The sequence below is a fragment of the Pieris napi genome, chromosome 11 (assembly GCF_905475465.1).
Source record: "Pieris napi chromosome 11, ilPieNapi1.2, whole genome shotgun sequence".
In the NCBI taxonomy this organism is placed as follows: Eukaryota; Metazoa; Arthropoda; class Insecta; order Lepidoptera; family Pieridae; genus Pieris; species Pieris napi.
The window spans coordinates 8,695,962-8,714,657 of NC_062244.1; the positions used below are offsets into that span (position 1 = coordinate 8,695,962).

General features: G+C 32.7%; 1 protein-coding gene across 1 annotated transcript in view; it reads right to left on the reverse strand.

Moving 5' to 3' along the window:
* Positions 1 to 12,989, reverse strand: part of LOC125053773 (regulator of G-protein signaling loco) — a 55,219-nt gene extending 42,230 nt beyond the window's left edge. Inside the window, exon 1 of the mRNA XM_047655323.1 lies at positions 12,851 to 12,989. Coding sequence (XP_047511279.1) covers positions 12,851 to 12,910 — 60 coding nt within the window. The 5' untranslated portion in view covers positions 12,911 to 12,989. The remainder of the gene's footprint in view (positions 1 to 12,850) is intronic.
* Between the last annotated feature and the right edge of the window lie 5,707 nt (positions 12,990 to 18,696).

The window sequence follows — 18,696 nt, forward strand, 5'->3', positions numbered from 1 at the left end:
ACGGCGACAATATTATATTTCTGGTTGATAAATAGTCTTAACGTGTAATTTTTCACAATTATATGCAATCAAGAAATAATACATAAATATAAAATATAATCAATTCGTTATTAGAGAAATTTTATTACAATCTAACGAAGAAAATTCTCGAAAGAATAAAAAGAGAGTCGCCATGACAATTATTAGCGCAATTTTATTCATTATTTAATTCCAGCTACAACTGTAATTGGACAATTTGACGTTCGAGGAAACAATTTGTTAAGGTTTCAAGGCCGACGCTTTTCCTGAGTTCTCTATGGCTGTAAGTTACCATAAAGCTATACTTAGGAAGTATGTAGATTCAGACAAGTTAAGAAAATTTGTAAAAAAAGTTTGTATCAACCAAAACAACACTCGAAATGTAGAATATATGCACGATAATTAATATTTTGGGTCTTTTGTTACAAAAATCAGACTTCTTCTGCTTTAACTTAATCTCTTGATGGATACGCGTTTTAGTGGGTGCCGACCTTTGAGGGAGGAGTACACTCTTTTGTTATAAAATAATAATAAAAAAAATTATGTTTATTATGGAACATAAGATACATGTATCACTTATTCCACGTCATTAAATTTGAATTTGTAGGCATCCCTACTGCAAATAAGACAGAGGGTGTAGGCCCAGAGAAAAAGCCGGCGTAAAAAACTCTCTGTTTAAACAAATGAAGGTCGAATCTACCAGGGAAAACCCCCCACCGGGAGTCGATTCCACAGTTCGCTAGTTCGCAAAAGAAAATGTCTTGTGATGAGAACCGTGGCAGACTTGGCAGGAAGAGACAAATTTCAGCACAATTGTGTAATGAATATGCTTTGTATTATAACGTACATGAAGACTAGATCGTGTCCCAATTCCGTATGTTTATTCGCGTAACGGTTCGAATGTATCTGTGACCTGTAACAACGATGTTTGTTCTACAACTATCACATTACCTAACCGTACTAGCTAACGTGTGCCTCTAGCTAGTTTAATATACAATTGATGTGTGGAAAGTGCCCGGAATCGACTTAACAATTGATTCTTGAAGATAGATTAATATTGAAGGGAAAAAAAAACTGGTCAATTATATTTATTTATATAGATATATTCACTAACAATTTTAAACAACATCTTCTCTAATTATTACACTTTATTTATACCAAAATATACTTTTTATTGTGTAAACTATAAAAAATCTCTTCGATAACTGTATAGGCGTTCAAAATAACAGATGCACTCAATAGACTCTATCTAGATTTATATACATTAATTCTTGAAAGGGGAAATAACTAAAATAACTGGTCGATTATATTTAGTATTAGATATAACCTATAAAATATCGCTTCGATAACACAGTATGAGGGTATCCAAATAATAATATATGCAAAAACTGCGGACCAACTAAATCTATCTATATGCAAACATGTTTAATATCATACCTATTTTATATCAATGATAACATTTTCCATAACAATTGTTGCGAGTCGGTCTGAGTCAGACCTTTGTTCCAATTATGTTCAATAGCCAACGTGCGTGGGAACGCCTTAATGAATCAAATGAATAAAGATGGGCCATACAGACGAAATTATTAAGGAAAACCATACGTTTAATTGCGAGATGTATTATTATTAGATAATTGAAACAATTATGATTAATAATCTAAGTGACTCGCCTGCTTCTTTCTCTAAAGGCCGATTTACATTATCTTAGTGTTTAGGAGAGTGCTTTAGGATAGTACTTTAGTTGAAACATGTTAACGCTACTTGCTTTATACGGTTCTACTTGACTTTCAAGTTGAATCAAAATAGAATCGCTTTTTATTTTTGTTTCAAGTGATACCCCTCCCGCGCCCGCGCACTTCCCGAGATCTTCCCTCGTTGTATGTAAACACGTAATTTAGTAAAATCTTTAGGAGAGTGCATAAGTGCCATGAAAGGCGTGCGTGTTTTTTGCAAGCTACTTAATTTTTAACCTATGTTTTATTTTAGAAATGCATACATCACGTAGGTTGTATACTACACTACTTGAACTTACTAAGCCTAATAATATTGCAATTTAGTTGTAACAACAGTATATTAACATTTTCAAATCATGCCATAGATAATGTTAGAACTATGGCAAAAAGATTATCGTAAATTCTATTTTTAACTTGTTACCATCTTTTACGTCACCAATGGCTGAAACGGCTCATCGTATCCTTCGACGCTAGCGCACCGTTTTCATTCAACAAAAATGTTTAATGAATGTGTCAAGGGACAGAGGTGAATCACAGTGACGATAGACAATAACGTGTACATTGTCATAGGCGCCACTGACGTACTTGAAATATAGGTAGGGCTGGCCACCCTTCTATATTATTCTGGTATACTCGTAGATTCTTAAGCGAAATTATTCGAATTCAAGAAATGCTAAAAGACTTTGAGAATTTATGAGACGGAATTAAGTCACTCATATAATTATGAAATTATATAAAAATAACAATTCTATTGTTTTCTTCGAATGCAAATGAAATTTGAGAATGAAACCAAATTAAATTACTCATAAAAGCGTAGTCTTACACTGATATGTAGTTGTAATTATATTAAACATGTAGGACCTTATACAGTTTTATCAAAATTCTTCCTGTACGTAAAAAACTAATATGTCGATAAAATTCCAAACAGACAACCCTAAAGCGAAACATCTTAGCGTCATTACTCGTTATTCTTGACTCAAAGAATTCGTAGTAAGGCAAAACTATTTCTGGATCCCATAAAGGCGTTTCTGCGTAATTTTATAAAAGAATACACGAACGAGTCTCGAAACAGACAAACTATTGAAAGATCACTTCGCGTGCCTATGTCTAGAGTCCATAGTTCCGTTTGGTTTCACCTTCCCACCCCTGAATATTTTATAAATCTTAAATAATTATCTTTCATTTGTGTCATAACTAGTAAATTTATAATACGGTAACATTACAAATTGATAGTAATCCCAGCCGAGAGATCAGTAGACGCATTGTGAAATCACTGCTACTTTGGCCATCGTATATATTTCCGATCGCGACTTCTCTGAAAGAATACCAAGCTTGGTCTGTACAATACTCTGTTGCGACCAGTGCTCACTTATTGTTTTGAAACCCCTTAGCAAGAAAGACCAGATTTCTCTCCTTATTTTCGAGCAGAAGAAGCTTTAATCTTATTTGCGACGACGGTGTTTGGCGTATTTGCTACAATGAAGAACTTTATAACATCCTAGACGACGCCAACATCGTCCAATTCCTAAAGTGCAACAGGCTCGAGGCAAAAGGCTTCGGACATGTGCACCGAATAGCGGACGAACCGAACCGAACTCACAACCGGTGGCAAGAGAAAACCCGCTAGACCGAGGCTGCGTTGGTGGGATGGAGCTGTCAAGGACCTCGAAACAATAGGGGTTCGAAGTTGGACGTTGAAAGCACTGGATAGGTTGCGATGGCGAAGTGTACTTGAGGAGGGTAAAGACAACAAGGGGCTGTATAACCATTGATGTTGATGATGATGATAACATTACAAATTGTTCGCCACGAAAACACAGTCCCGTCCCCAAATTTAGACCAATGTCCCAATTGCAGTTCACTGACCAATGCTTTTTGAGTATGTAAGACACACGGAAACAAACAATAACAGATGTGTGTCAAGTGACTATTTATTAATCGTTGAATTGAGATCAGCGAATATATTCCCGAAGTTCGGAATGTTTACATATATGAAAAAAAAAATACGCCATTAGAGTATCTATAAAGACATTTTGGTACAGAAATCTTCTTTAAAAAAGAATCTGTCTACTAAAGAAGTTATTAAAAATAAATTCAATATATTATTATTATAAGATCACACTTCGACAAAATTTCTATATAAAACTTGCTAGGTAAAATTTTATTTAAAAACATCTCCATTGTTAAGCTCCTGGGGTCGATTTTAATAGGTTTTCCTATTTATTGGATTTCTGGCATATACTGGTCTTTATATCCTATTAGAAGGAGGAATAATCAAAATAAGTAGTATTAAACGTATATGATACAAAGAATTTCCAATCAAAAATTTGTATTGAAAAATCCTATCATTTTCCAAACGCGAAAATAACTCAAGATATCGAAAACGATGGCTCAAGAAATTAGTCCATGCAAATTATAAATTCCGTTCATATGGGACCAATATAAATGTCCTATTTATTTGGACGCTGAAACTGGGTGACATATCGGGCATGATTCATTTCAAAGCATTTTGAACGTCTAAAATGGGATATTATTCGTTATACATACCCAACGCAAGCCGTGTGAATGGACGGTAATAGTTAACATTAGATTATTCTAATTTCTACTAAAAACTTTACGGACGATACAAAATTGTAGAGACACTAGGACAACGGATAAAATTATTTATATCGATGCAAAAGGTAACAAATTGCGAATAATTCGCAAATAATTAGCGTGATAAGAAAATACTCCTACTGGTCTCTCTCTAACTCTTATTTTTTGTAGGTAGTTGAAAAATACCAAGCTAGTTTTAATAACTAAGCACTTAAACGATACGATCATCAGTAATCACTTAACAATAGGTACGAATTGACTATGACTATTTGCACTGACTTTGAAATTACCATAACACCCCGTATAAAAATAATAATTTATAGTTTAATACATTTTATTCTCTTGACAAGACCAATCAATACAAATAAGACATTGTTTAATACTTTTGAGTATTTTGGGGTAGGTTCAATATTTTTTTAGGAATTCTGGCTGATTCTATTTTAGTTACTTAAGCCTAATCTTAAAAAAAATAAGTACATTTACGTACAGGTCACAGACGTCAAATTTAAATAGAATCCTTTTTAAGCTTTAGCTTAGAATCACTTATCGGGGTTATATATGAGATGTACTATACAGGGTCTTCTAGATAATATATCCACGTGAAGAGGATGTTATGTAACGATCAGCCGTGCTCCGAAGCAGGATGTCCGATGCTCGATACGGCGTGACCGTCATGACAATTGCTCATTATCACAACTTATAACTCAGCTTTGTTTCTTTAAGACAAGGCCTTACGTAGTACCGTTATTTTTCTTAACTGACAAATCCATTTGTGACATAGTATAAGATTCAAAGTCGTGACTTCAAAGAGAAAAGAAGTCTACATTAAGCTATCAGACATTTAGAATTCTATTAATTTTGATTCGAGTTCTATTGCGATATAAAACAAGTGAAACTGTTAATAATTTTGTATATTTAATTTAACAGTCATTAAACGTTTTTTTTTTAAATGTTTTCTAGATAATTCCCCGTCTATGTTGTCGTCGGAGGTATTAAATAGCTTACGTGAATGTTATCGGTAACCCGGATGATTAAACACTACTACCTATTTCTTTTAACAACTTTTTATATGACCTTTACAGCAAATCCAAAAAGATGCCTCTTAACCTAATGTTGAACAATATTTCCTTTAAATTCGTCTCTGTTACTTTTATTCCCATAGCTTGTTCAGTTATACCTGTCGTATCCATACATTAGACAGTCGGTCAGAACATGTAACACCGTCTCTTCAGCTGGACAAGAACAGGCAGCACTGTCTAACCCTGAACCTGCAAAGATCCGACAAAAATCCACCGTGACCTGTCAACACCTGGGTAATCAAGCTCGTTGCTTTATTTGTTTAATTATCGAAAAGGCCGAAACAACATTTATAATTGTATAATATATAATTAAACGTAAATCAACAATAATATGTTTGATCTGAGGTCGAGCTAGTTTGTTTATCTTGCCGAACAATATTAATGATTTCAAAAAAATTATGCACACCCTCATAGTGCAATTACCTTCAAAAAAACTTAACATAACTGTATTTAAAACATTTAAAAGGGCTTTAAAATTACACATTATAAGCCAAGAAGACTAAAGAAAATCACTACTGTCCCATGCATAATAATTATTAGGTTCTCCTAATAATAATGTCATTTTGTTAATAATGTATAAAGTTCTTTATACATTATACATATTGGGACAATTAATACTAACAGAGTATGTTAGGTCCAGCTTTTTAGTTTAAAACAGGAAACGCGAATTTATATAATGAAGTGGCTGTGAAAGCCGCCGGACACGGAAACGTGCCAACAGCCGCTTAATGGCGACTAATTGGTACTACGTAGAGCTAAGATGCTATCAGCCTCTATTAACTGGATAGATTAAAATATACATTTTAGTCAGTTTGTAGTGAAAATGGTGTAAGGCCTAAGTTTACAAATTCAGGCTCACTTATTTATAAACTAAATTTTCGAATTGTAATATTTTAACTATAGTCGTATCATCTCTTTCTGGTAATTTATATTTAAAGTTTGATAAAAAGAGACAGATGATTACTTTAATTGACACGGTGAAATTCAATTCATATATTTTTTGTAAATAAAGGACGTCTTTAGTCAATAATTATATAATTTATTTAAAAAGCAGGACTTTTCTATCGCATATAGTTGTTTATCTCTTGTATATTGTTCTGTCCGATCTATGGTATCTTACAAGGTAGAGAATGACTACGGCATTCTTCCCGTAAATTCTAAGAAGCGAAATGGCTTGTAACGACAAGAAACATGTGACGAGCGATGAGGTTAGTGACATTACTGTACGACTTTGAGATTTCCTATTCCTTATTTGTTCCACTCGAATAATCTCTCGAATTCTAGTGGATTGGAAAGGTCAGCTCTTCAATCAAGAGCTGCATATCCTTCTTCAACGCAAAATATACGTCATAGTCGCTTGGAACCTTGAACGAAAGTGAGTTGAAACACTGAAGTACTATTAATAATAAAAACTTATACTATATGGATTAATCTATAATAATCTCTGTTGAAGATAACACTGTTTAATAAAATAAATATGGGATTATACACAAAGATAATTAAAACCAAAAGATAAATAAAACTTGTGCTCAATGGATACGATAATTTACGTCTTCAAAATCTAACCGATTGATACGATAACAAAACACGATCAACATCGGAATGCATGAATGTACATTCCAGATATTTATGGATACTACTGTGAGTATTCTTCCCAATGAATCATTCATCTATATATATACTTAACCAGATTGAGGCCGAAGAAAATTGCTTTGTGACACAAAAATCCATTTTTGAACATGGGCGCAAATATCGTGAATCTTTTAAAGAAAAACAAATGAAAATCGAAACAAAAGTTGACGAATGAGTTTTAACGTACCTTAGCATATTATGAAGGAAGATAACGATATTGATGCAACATATCAGCCGCGACCATAAATGAATCGTAACATTTACATGTACATAGTAATATTCAGTTTCACCACATTACACGTAGACACAAGACAAAATTTAAACAAAACAATTCCATAAAGTTACAATATCAAATACTTGACTAAAACGAAAATACATAAATTTTAATGCCCTTGAAACTATAAAAAAAGCATTTTAATGTACTGCTCGTACTGTTTAACAAGTCTTGGGGTTCTGACTTATCATTGGATAGGAGAATATTTAAGTTTTAGTATTCTAATACTATAGAAGTTACACTTACGTTTTATGAAGCAATTTGCTTTAAAAAAATACAGATTTCTTTGGAAAATAATAAATAAAATATATGCCCTGACCCTATTGTGACGCCACAGCCGCCATTTCATAACGACAAAATGCAGCCACACCCCACAGATTACTACGACATATAGACGGTACATTCCGCAAAAGCTTTAATTAATCTAAATATAGCACTTGAACAATAATTGATGACGTGTGGCAGACGAGGCGTGAATCACTATGTCCTGATTAGGCATATAAAATACCATGTCTCATTGGTGTAATTGATTTGTTAGTGTGTACAACTGTACAGCAACGGAGTATATATGTAGATGATGAGTAGGCCAGAATGAATTAATTTATAACAAATAATATCTCAAGCATTTCCTAATAAAATTTGAAAGTGAAAGCTACTATATATAAGTTGATTTATTGATTAATTAATAATTATATAAATATAATAATAATTATATAATCGTTCCACAACTGAGCGTTTTTCAAGACAGTTTTTGCCGCGCACCGGCTTCCCGCTGAAGTATTTCCGAACCAATTCGACTTAAGGTCCTTCAAGAAAAGAGCGTAGGGTCTTCTTAAAAGGCCGGCAACGCACTCGCGAGCCCTCTGGCATTGAGGGTGTCCATGGGCGGGTATCACTTAACATCAGTGAGCCTCCTGCCGGTTTGACTCCGGTTCTATATTTAAAAAAAAAGAGGAGTCGGCAAAAGTATACGCTTGGTTTCTATGTTATAACAATTGCATGAATAATATTCCTACGATATTCGTATTTGACTTCTAGTAAATAAAGAACGTGGAGTTTTATTGCGTTGCACTCCAACTGACTTCTGACTAAAGCATTGTATAAAGATATCGTGAAGACATTTAATATACAGATATAAAAAAAAATCCATTATTATCTTCATATAGCATATAACGCGACGTTATCTTCATATAGTTTACATTTAAAAAATATTTGTTTTTGCGAATTCCGATATCAAGTACCAGAAATCAACAACTATTTTTTAACTAACACGTGATTTAGGAAGATTGATAATAAACAACATTTGTCTTTTCAGGAAGGATTGATAAATATGGCCTCTAGATTATTTCAAATGATACAATCTCCGTATTGATTTAAATTTCATGTTTGTTCTTAGCCCTGGTATGGATTATTACAACGAAAAGTTGCGTACCTGCGCCACGTGTTGCGCCATGACCGCTACCACCGCCTTCAATTAATTATAATGGGTAACATCCCGGGTAAACGGTGTGTTGGTAGAAGGAAAAAATCATAGTTTCGTAACGTTAGGGAGTGGACGGTATTGCGACTGCGGAATAGTTGCTGCATCTGGCACAGGGCAAGACACGCTTCACGAGACTGACGGCCAACCTCTGTTAAAAGGAGAGGTACAAAAAGAAGAAGATGGTATAGACTCTGTTGTTGTTTGATGCAGTTTTAAATAGACAGCCTAATAGCCTTTACAAAACTGTAATTATTTTATCTGACACACGGTTTTATTGTTTTTTGTATTATTACTCTTTAATGTATAATATTCTACGGTTCCAATATTTGTAAATATGTGAGGAACATCTATTCTAAAAATACAATAATTGACCTAACCGCTGCATTGCTTAATTTGTAAGTAATACTTTGTGCCTATTTTAGTATAGTAGTTTTATTCTTGGAGTACAATGTCTTCACATATAATTATTTAACTAATGTATACAAAATATTGTAAAACCTATTTTAAAAGAGTAAGTGTGGAGTTTCTTGCACATTCCTCGACACACGAAACTACCATTTGGAAGGGGCAACTAGAATCATCTTTATATTTTATTTTACGTCCAAAAGTGTCATTTTAGGTGGTCTAATTGAAATGAATTGACTATATTCGATTCTCAACCTTGAGATCGTGCCTTTGATTTCCGGCTGTTAAGGAATATTTATTTCAATGTGCGTAACATATTATGTGACATAGATTACCATTATGTCAGAGTCAGCCAAGGCCACCTGACCTAGCTTAATTTAATAAAGTCCCTTTCTAGGAAAGGGGACAAGACACTTCCCTGTAGTTTAGCGGCCACAGATCTGTCCAATATTAAATACTTAATAAAAAAAAACAAAGTTAAGACTTAGCGCGTACTATGAGTCCCATGCGATCCCGAGCGATATGCCGACGAGATTGAAACAGTAACAGGCAAAAATTGGAAGCTGACGGCAAAAGATAAAATACAGTGGCCGCATTTTAAAATAAGTAAATTCTATATATCTTTCTTTAGACTGGAGCAGAAAAGCAAAAAATAGAAAAGCATGGAGTGTACTAGAGGAGGCCTTTACCCTCCATGGGGTTCCAATAACATAGTTTTAAATTAATAGTTATAAGATAAAAATGTTATTTAAGGTAGTTGGAAATAAATGGGTCTTATTATTATTATATCTTCCTTTTGTATATTGTATGTAAAAAAGAAGTGGATAAAAAAGGCGTATTATTATTTTGATTGCCGTACGTACCTACCTATATAAAAATATTTTATAGATTTTTAATTTTTTTAATATGTGTGTCAGACTTATCGCTAAATCTCATTTCGGAATCTTACTCTCACTCTCTGAGTCAGGCAGAGGCCTACCTACTGCTTAAAATATCTATGACATTTTTTTCAAGTTTTCAAACGCAATTTTATTCAAATGTATGTAATTCAATAGGTATATATGCACATATATATACTATAACAATTCTGGTCTTACCTACTAATTAAGTAATGGAGCAACGATGCGGGTCTTAACTATTACCAATTGAACTTCATTTAATCTGTTATCTATGAAAGGGATCGTTGATACGAATCAAGTCGTTTGCCATTTAATACTTTATTGCTAATTGTATCTGGTAATATTAAGTATTAATACGCAATCGCTCGTCTAAGTACAATGTAAAGAATTATTGCCAAAGACGTATACAAGAATAGAACTACTCAATTCTGTAAATTTTATTTATTTTTAACAAAATAAGCTATGGCAATATTTATATCACATACAAAACAATATGTACACAAATAAAAAAACAACACAACATTAAACAGATATATATTAAAGTACTAACTATTTCTTACAGTATGGGAGCATCGGACATTTTGTCAGTTCACTCAATGGATAATTAAAAACGTCTCTTAATCTAAGCAATTCAATAATTATTTCCATAGATTGTGTCATGCCCTTTTTGAAAGGTTAGTTTTCGCTGAGGGTACGAATAGTAGCGGCTGTCGCCTCCTAACGTAACCATCCGGTACCCTGAGACCTAGGCATTGGAGTATTACCGGATTGTTTTCCCTTCCACGTAACAACTTAATAAGATAAGCTCAAATTCTCGACGCACTTTGAGTTCGTTGTAGCCCATTTGAAGTTGTTGTATAGACGCTGATAAAGGCAATGTTTGTCGCGCTCATCGCAGTGTTTTTCTTTGTAATGTAATTCTTACAAAATTAAAGTAGCACGTAAAACTACATAATTATATAATTTTTTTGTTGTTGTAAATAACCTTATTTTCAATAAAAAATTATAATTATGCACGCTCTGTTAGCTTTTCAGATGTACTTTATTGTAAGCATTTTTGTAAGCAAGATTCTTTATGTTTTAAGTTACTCCTGTGAGCTTCATAAATTGCGTAGTGTTTATAAATAATGGTTAGTATCTAAAAATTTCAAAAATAATTCCTTTTTTTTAATAGAATCGACCCGAAAATGAACAATTTTTTTTAAAACAATATACTTATTTCTATTGATTGATCTTGCCTAGTAAATAAAATATATCAAACGATTATAATTTATATACGGGGTGGGTTATGAAGACCATAAAAGGCTATTTTTACGATTGAAATACAAATCATTTGATATTTCGATCATCCAAATCGGTCCACGGACGGAAGAACTATGCTTGAATATACAAAAATTACAAGTAGAAATGATAACGATTTTTTAAGTATTATCATATAGGCAGTGTTAATAGTGGATTCAGCGTGCGATTCTCATCCCTGAAGTCGTAGGTTTGGTCCCTGGCTGTGCACCAATGGACTTTCCAAGAGTGCGTTTAACACTCGCTCGTACGGTGATAGAAAACATCGTGAGGAAACCGGTAGGCTTTAGACCAAATAGTCGGCGGCGTGTGTCAGGCAAAGGCTGCCATCTATATGCCTATTAGAAAAACAAATGATAACGAAACAGATACTGAGGCCCAGAACTAGAAGGTTGTAACGCCATCGGTTTGTTTTATCATATAGGCAAATAGATTTTTTTCTGTAACTGCACTTATGCATTTGTCAATCAAAGAAACCAGAGTAATTGCAACAATGTGTGAGAAACATGAAAACAAAAAATCGTATCACAGAGAATAACGTCGCTTTTCCGCAATTTCCATTTGTATTGTTTCTAAGAAACACATCTAGCGGTTTTACGATGTGAGCGCAATCGAGAAATCGGTATTAAATTATAACTTAAAAAAAAAAAAAAATTACAATTTTACAAAACATTGTAATAGCGCCTACATATTGTTTAGGCTCAAAATTAACCACCAAATTTGGGCGGTTAATTATAAAACACAATTCTTTTGTTTATATTTTACATTTCAGCGGGAATTTTTACGCTTGACAAACTATGTTAAGTCGAGCTGTAAATGATACAGACAAAATTGGATACACGAAAACCAAATTCAAATAAGGAATGCTTTCTCAATTGCAAGGTCATATACGAGTATATTTAGTTAATTAAAATAGACTTTTACCAAAACCATCGTCAACAATTAATATTATTTTAGTATTTCCAATAATTGATCCATTTATTTTGATGTTTATTTTCCTTATAACCTTATAATAACCGCAACATTGTCCTTAAGCCTGCTCCAGTTTAGTCTGTAATTAGCTACTTGCCTCGGCAGGAACGATTAGTGGTACTTGAGACTTGTTGAATAAATATATCCCTTCTATAAGTCTTAAATAAAATTCATCATCTGCTATAATCCAACCAATTTTGCTTGTATATTTCCATACACAATATGTTAATGCTGCAATGTCATAATATATCATATTATGACTGTTGATATAGGACGAATTCCATTTTTAAATATTTAAATTATCTGTAGGTAGGGTTAAATTACCTTTTTCGTTTCTCAGTACGTTCCCAAATAATGTCATTACAACAACGTGCAATCACCGTTACAGGCTAAATGTTCTAAATTTTTATATCTTTACTCACGAGTACAGGTACTCATTTACAATATGTAAGAGTACTCACCATCAAATTATCCATAGAATTATAACCGCATATAACGTATCCCATCATTTTATTCGCCATAATCACTCGACAACCGTTTTAAACACACTAACACATAATCACGTCAATCTGTCGCGGTAGTCTGTAACACACTGAAACGTCTTCTCCCAGTGGTGTATGGGATGTATCGTAAACACGCGTAGAATGCCTAGCACGAAATAATGACGTACGTTTTCGCAAACATTTCCGTTTTGCCATACTCGTCCATTAGATAACATCTAATGGTAGTTTAATAATGACCATATATCCAACTGCAACATGGATTAGATAAGGAGTGATTCAAGGAAGAATAGGACAGTTTACCTTGTAGCTTCCAGACTTACTTTAAATGACTTCATCGTAATGAATGATATTGAATACTGTCGTCAGGGATTCTTTGATATGTTAATCTAATTTGATAAATGGGTGATTCACGGAACCATTGGCAGCATTTCTGTAGCTGTCAGGCTCACTTTAGCCTTCTTAAATCTTTAATATTAGGCTTAATTTTACTGCTAATGAATGATTTTCAATACCGTCGTCAGAGATACTTTTAAATGTTGTATATGGGTTAATGTAAGAATAAATGTTCTTAATAATGCCTTATGAATTATACGTCACATACACATATTCTGGATGCACATATGCTTTTCTTGATGCCTAAAAAGAGCACCTTAATACTATTGGAAAATCCTTAACGTATTTCAACACGATGGCTACATAATGAATTCATACTAGGCTTATAGTAATTGTGTATGTCTCAGTTGCGGTCAACATGATATTTAATCGCTCGAGTGACGCCGCGGTTTTATATAGGCCATTTTTTTTTTAATTTAAAACCCGTTGTGATTTAATTATAAGAAACTATTGCGGAACTTATTCCTTTATAAAAAAAATATAATGTTACCTGTTACCTTAGTCATTCTAGATACATTAATATGAGATAACAATATTATAAGAAAATTCAACATAAAATATATTATAATATAATAGAATTGAAATTTACAATCACACTATCTCCTATCGGTTACAAAAATGTTAGGTTCGTTTAATGGCACTAAGAAAGAATGAGGAAAGCTGTAAAAATAAATTTCTATTTAAAACTTTAAATATCTTTAAGCACGACAAAAATAGATCGCCAACGCATCATTGAGTTGTAGTATGTGGAAGAGATCTATCAACATAAACCCTGTTTGTCTGTACTTCATGTTTATAAAATATGTGTTCAGATATTCAAAAAGGCATGAAAGTTATTTAATATTTCTTGTTTTATTACACCCCAAAAAAGCAAGAAAAAATTATTAATTAGAAATAAATAGTACCTACGATTCAACTTATATTCGCCATGGTACACGAATTAATAATATTTTCTATTATTATTGTAATTCTAATTTTTTCTCAGATATCATATCATATAATACTGTGGCGTGGCTAAAGTTTTTTAGACGGCTACGTTACATTTAATATGAATATATTATTTCATTTATATATTAACTTTATTATACGAAAACTACAAGAGATACAACAACAAATGTTGCAACTTTGTTGTATAATTACATAAACCTATATACAAACCTAAAATCTGCAAGTCATGTGTACTTTACTACTGTATTACCGTTTCTATTTCTAATATAACAATCGTATCAGCAACGACTAGTAGCTTTCCCTAAACTTATATAAATCGTATATAAAGGAATATATTTAGATCTTAATGTCTGTTTGATAACCCGAAATTCATTGATAAACTTTCAATGACCGAATTGCGTGTGGTTTGCGACTTATTTGACGAATCGTGTTTCAAGACGTGATAAGGTACGGGATATTAGAAACTTATTATAAAAAAAGATTCCTATAAGTATGAATTCGTTTTCTTCGCAAGTTATTTACGTTTTATAGATACACTTAGCTAGGTTTAAGGAGGGAGGGATCTAGTACTTGGTGCCTATTTGAAAGCCTCACGGGTAGCTTTGAGACACTAGGTATGGGAAACGGCAAACATTGCTGGCTGGGCTATTTATATGTTACAGAAGGCAAACGGGCAGGAGGCTCGCCTGATGTTAAGTAATACCTCCACCCATAGACACTCTCAATGCCATAGGGCGCGAGTGCGTTGCCGGCCTTTTATGAATTAGTACTCTTTTACTACAAGCCTAAAATAACCCGCATATTAAAATAAACTCAATAGTTACAAAACTATGGTGGAGAAAAATTTGTTGAACTGGTGATATGTGACGACATATAGGGCGCTTAACTAACTTCTTGTATTACATTGAAAATTATTGGGAAATATGATGTGATCGTTAGCTTAAAGAGAGGCTTAAGGCGGAAACATACTACCAAAACGCGACGCCACACCACGCCATCCGACGCATGTCAGTACTTATCAATCCCATATATTTAATATGGTCAGATGCACATAGACAACACGCCATGTGATCACACGCTGTAACATCCAATCGATTTGGATCGGCGTGTTGTGGATGTTGTGATGATGACGTCATGCGTCAATGCTTTCGAGTTTTTGACACGAATGTCAATTTATATACTTAGATATTTTTGGATTTATTTGGCGAAATGAACGACGAACAATTAATTGAGTTGGTGAAACAATATTCTGTTTTATATGACATGAGATTACCTCAATACAAGGACAAAAACAGGGAGTTAGGATGTTGTTAGTTAATACAAATAACCTGCTAATCAATTCAGTTTATTAGAAAAATACAGGGTTGGCCAGAAAGATTTGCGAATTTGAAAAAAAAATATAAAAAAAAACTAAATACAATACACAAAAATTTTTATTTCAATTAAAATAGACATCTGGGAAATTTATTTCTTAAAAATAACATCATCCAGGTGTGCACCATTGCGCTGCAAACATTCCTCGAATCTGAACCTCAAATTGGTAAAAACTTGCTGGCACATTGCGCGGGGAATAAATCAGCTAAATGACTTTTGAATTTGCAAGCGTGTCGTGGTGTCGCGTGTTGGTAATGTGCACGATGGACATCGGGTGTCGACACGACACGTCGCGTCGCGTTTTAGTAGTATGTTTCCGCCTTTATGGTTGCGTAGATTACAGACGTAGGAAAAAATAGATCAACCATGTGTTATGAGCTCACCAAATTTATTCATACTGTTATGTGAAGTTAAAAATAACATCGTAAGAATTATTTGTATATTATATGTGACGTAAATGAGTTAATCCTGATGAATATAACAGGAAATTTATTTAATAGTACAGAAAAATGGAAGTAAGAATGAAGTTCTTCTATTAAGTAATTATAGAATAGATAACATATTGCTAAACTCCTAAAGTTGAACTCATATGAATGATTTTTTTATGATTTAAGCAACACATTTTTAGCGTAGTACATAGTAGCTTAGTACTTTATATTATTTTTTTTTATATAAAAAATGGTTGTATTTGTAATTAAACTTCTTCTAAACGGTTGAATGGAATTTTTGTGTGTGTCCAATTGGATTCGACAATGGATTAGATTTACAAATACATAATTTCTTTTGTATTTGTATACACGATACTCCGTCTTTTGCGTTTATTTTATTTATGATTGTCTCCCCTATAATATTAAAAAAACACATAAGAAGAACTATATAAAGTATGAAGAAAGCCACACTAGACAATAAATCATCATAAAGGAACTCAGTGGCCAGTTCAGTTATCATAATAGTTTGTCTGATTTCAAATACCGTCTTTCCCATGAATATAACAAACAGTATAAGTCTAGTTCACTAGACTTTTTCCACAGCATAGTAGAAAATACTTTGTTTCACATTGACACAAAATGTAAGGACAATGTTTATCAACATTTACATAGTATGGTGCTAAATTTATTGAGTCGTGAGGCATTCGTTTAAACTAAAACACGTAGTACTCTTAAAATAATATATATGATCATAACATGAAACTTAAGTATATTACGTAACTAGATTTAGTACTATAAAGCAAGTTTAATTTTTGAGCATTTAAAGCCATATTGTATCTATCTGTATTCTGCACACTTTCGTTGCTATATATCTTGAGCCAAGTCAACCAAAACAGCAGCACGGTCGTACCATCCTATTCTCGAAACAGTTCGGGCCATTTTCGAACCGCCTATAGCTTAGTTGTGGATATATAACTAGAAGGCTGAATCAGTCTGTCTATTTATTTGAAACATAATAGATTTTTAATATTGATAGGGTCAGGTGATAGGTCAGAAGATTTAATAAATTATTTTTTAATATTATTTTAATAAATAAATTTTACTACTATTTACGGTAGTTGACTTGTTTTTTTACGCGTTATGTTTCTGTTAGCATAGTCTACTTTGCTTTCCTTTATATTATAACTTTATATTTTACTTGTTTTCATTCTATTAAAGAGATATATCTGTTAGTTTCCTTATAAATACATATTCATAAGGATATAGTAACAATAATGCTTTCTCATTAGAAATTAACTTTTTAATGTTCATTCTATGGCAAATGTAGGATCACGATTGGTTTTAATATTAAAATAATTTATACTAATTTTTATCTAAAAAATGGTGGATTTACAATAATATTTCTAAATAAGTTTAGTTCATATTTCCACATACTGTTATTATGTTAGTCTGTAACAGAGAACACATCGTTAATATTTAACGTAAATATTTTGCACATTCGTACTGCGTTGTAATACTGCGTACACGCACCTACCTAGAAGTAGGTACAATAAAACTCAAATAAACAACTATTCCGACATCGTTACGAAATGTAAAGTTTTCTAACCCGTCTCTGTGCTAATGAAATTTATAGAATTATTTTGCATCTTTCGATCAAATGAGTTCTCCTACTGTTCGCTCACTTGAAAAAATAATTTGAAATTGTTTAAAAAATCCTAGTAAAGCTTTTTCCAAGTAAAAATATATATTAAATAGCGTGGTACATTTTTAAGCTCTACTAATACCGCACTTTATAGAAAAGCCTTATAAACATTTTATTCTTATATTCTCTTTATAGAAGAATCTGCGACTAATATCAATTATCACATTAAGTATCCATGCGTAAGTCCCTGACTTGTCATAACCAAGTTTGACCTTGATATACGATACGATATCATACTTGAATACTGTTGAGGGCGCGAAATTTAGTGAAAACATCTATAAATGTTAAACAAATACACATAGGTATAGCACAGCTTTCTATTATTAAATTTTTATAAAAACAGTAGTTCTCAAAATTACTTTTTTAACATTTGTTATTACTAACGAAACACACACAGAAACACACCATATAATAATCAAAAAAAAAAATGAAAAAAAAAATACTTCAATGAATATCTATGTAACATCTATAAAAGAAGACTTAAAGAGTCTTATATAAAACACCTCAAAGCAATATACGAAGGTAATTCAGTTTATTACCAACGACAAAGATTTATCGTATTGTCTATTCGTATTTGGGTCAGGAGTCGGCCTCGATACATCGCGATCAATCAGTCTCCAGTTATATCGTCGAGCCATTTATTGACCCATTTCGAGATCACGAAATTTATTTTCATTGCTTCAAATGCTATTGGAATATAATTTTGTTTTCAATTATTTTTTATTAGCAAAAACAATTTGTTACTTTATATTTTAAGAAAAGCAACATACACATGAAAACTATCACCACACAAGAAATAAAGTACAGAGTATAAACTCCATGTATACCGTCCATAAAATTAACGACGAACTCCCTAAAGCGTCGAAGTCAATTGGCTTTGGTTGGTTTAGCTTGTCTTCCATACAATGATCCACTCTACATAGAATTACACCCATTCCTTTGAGTAATTACTTTTTAAC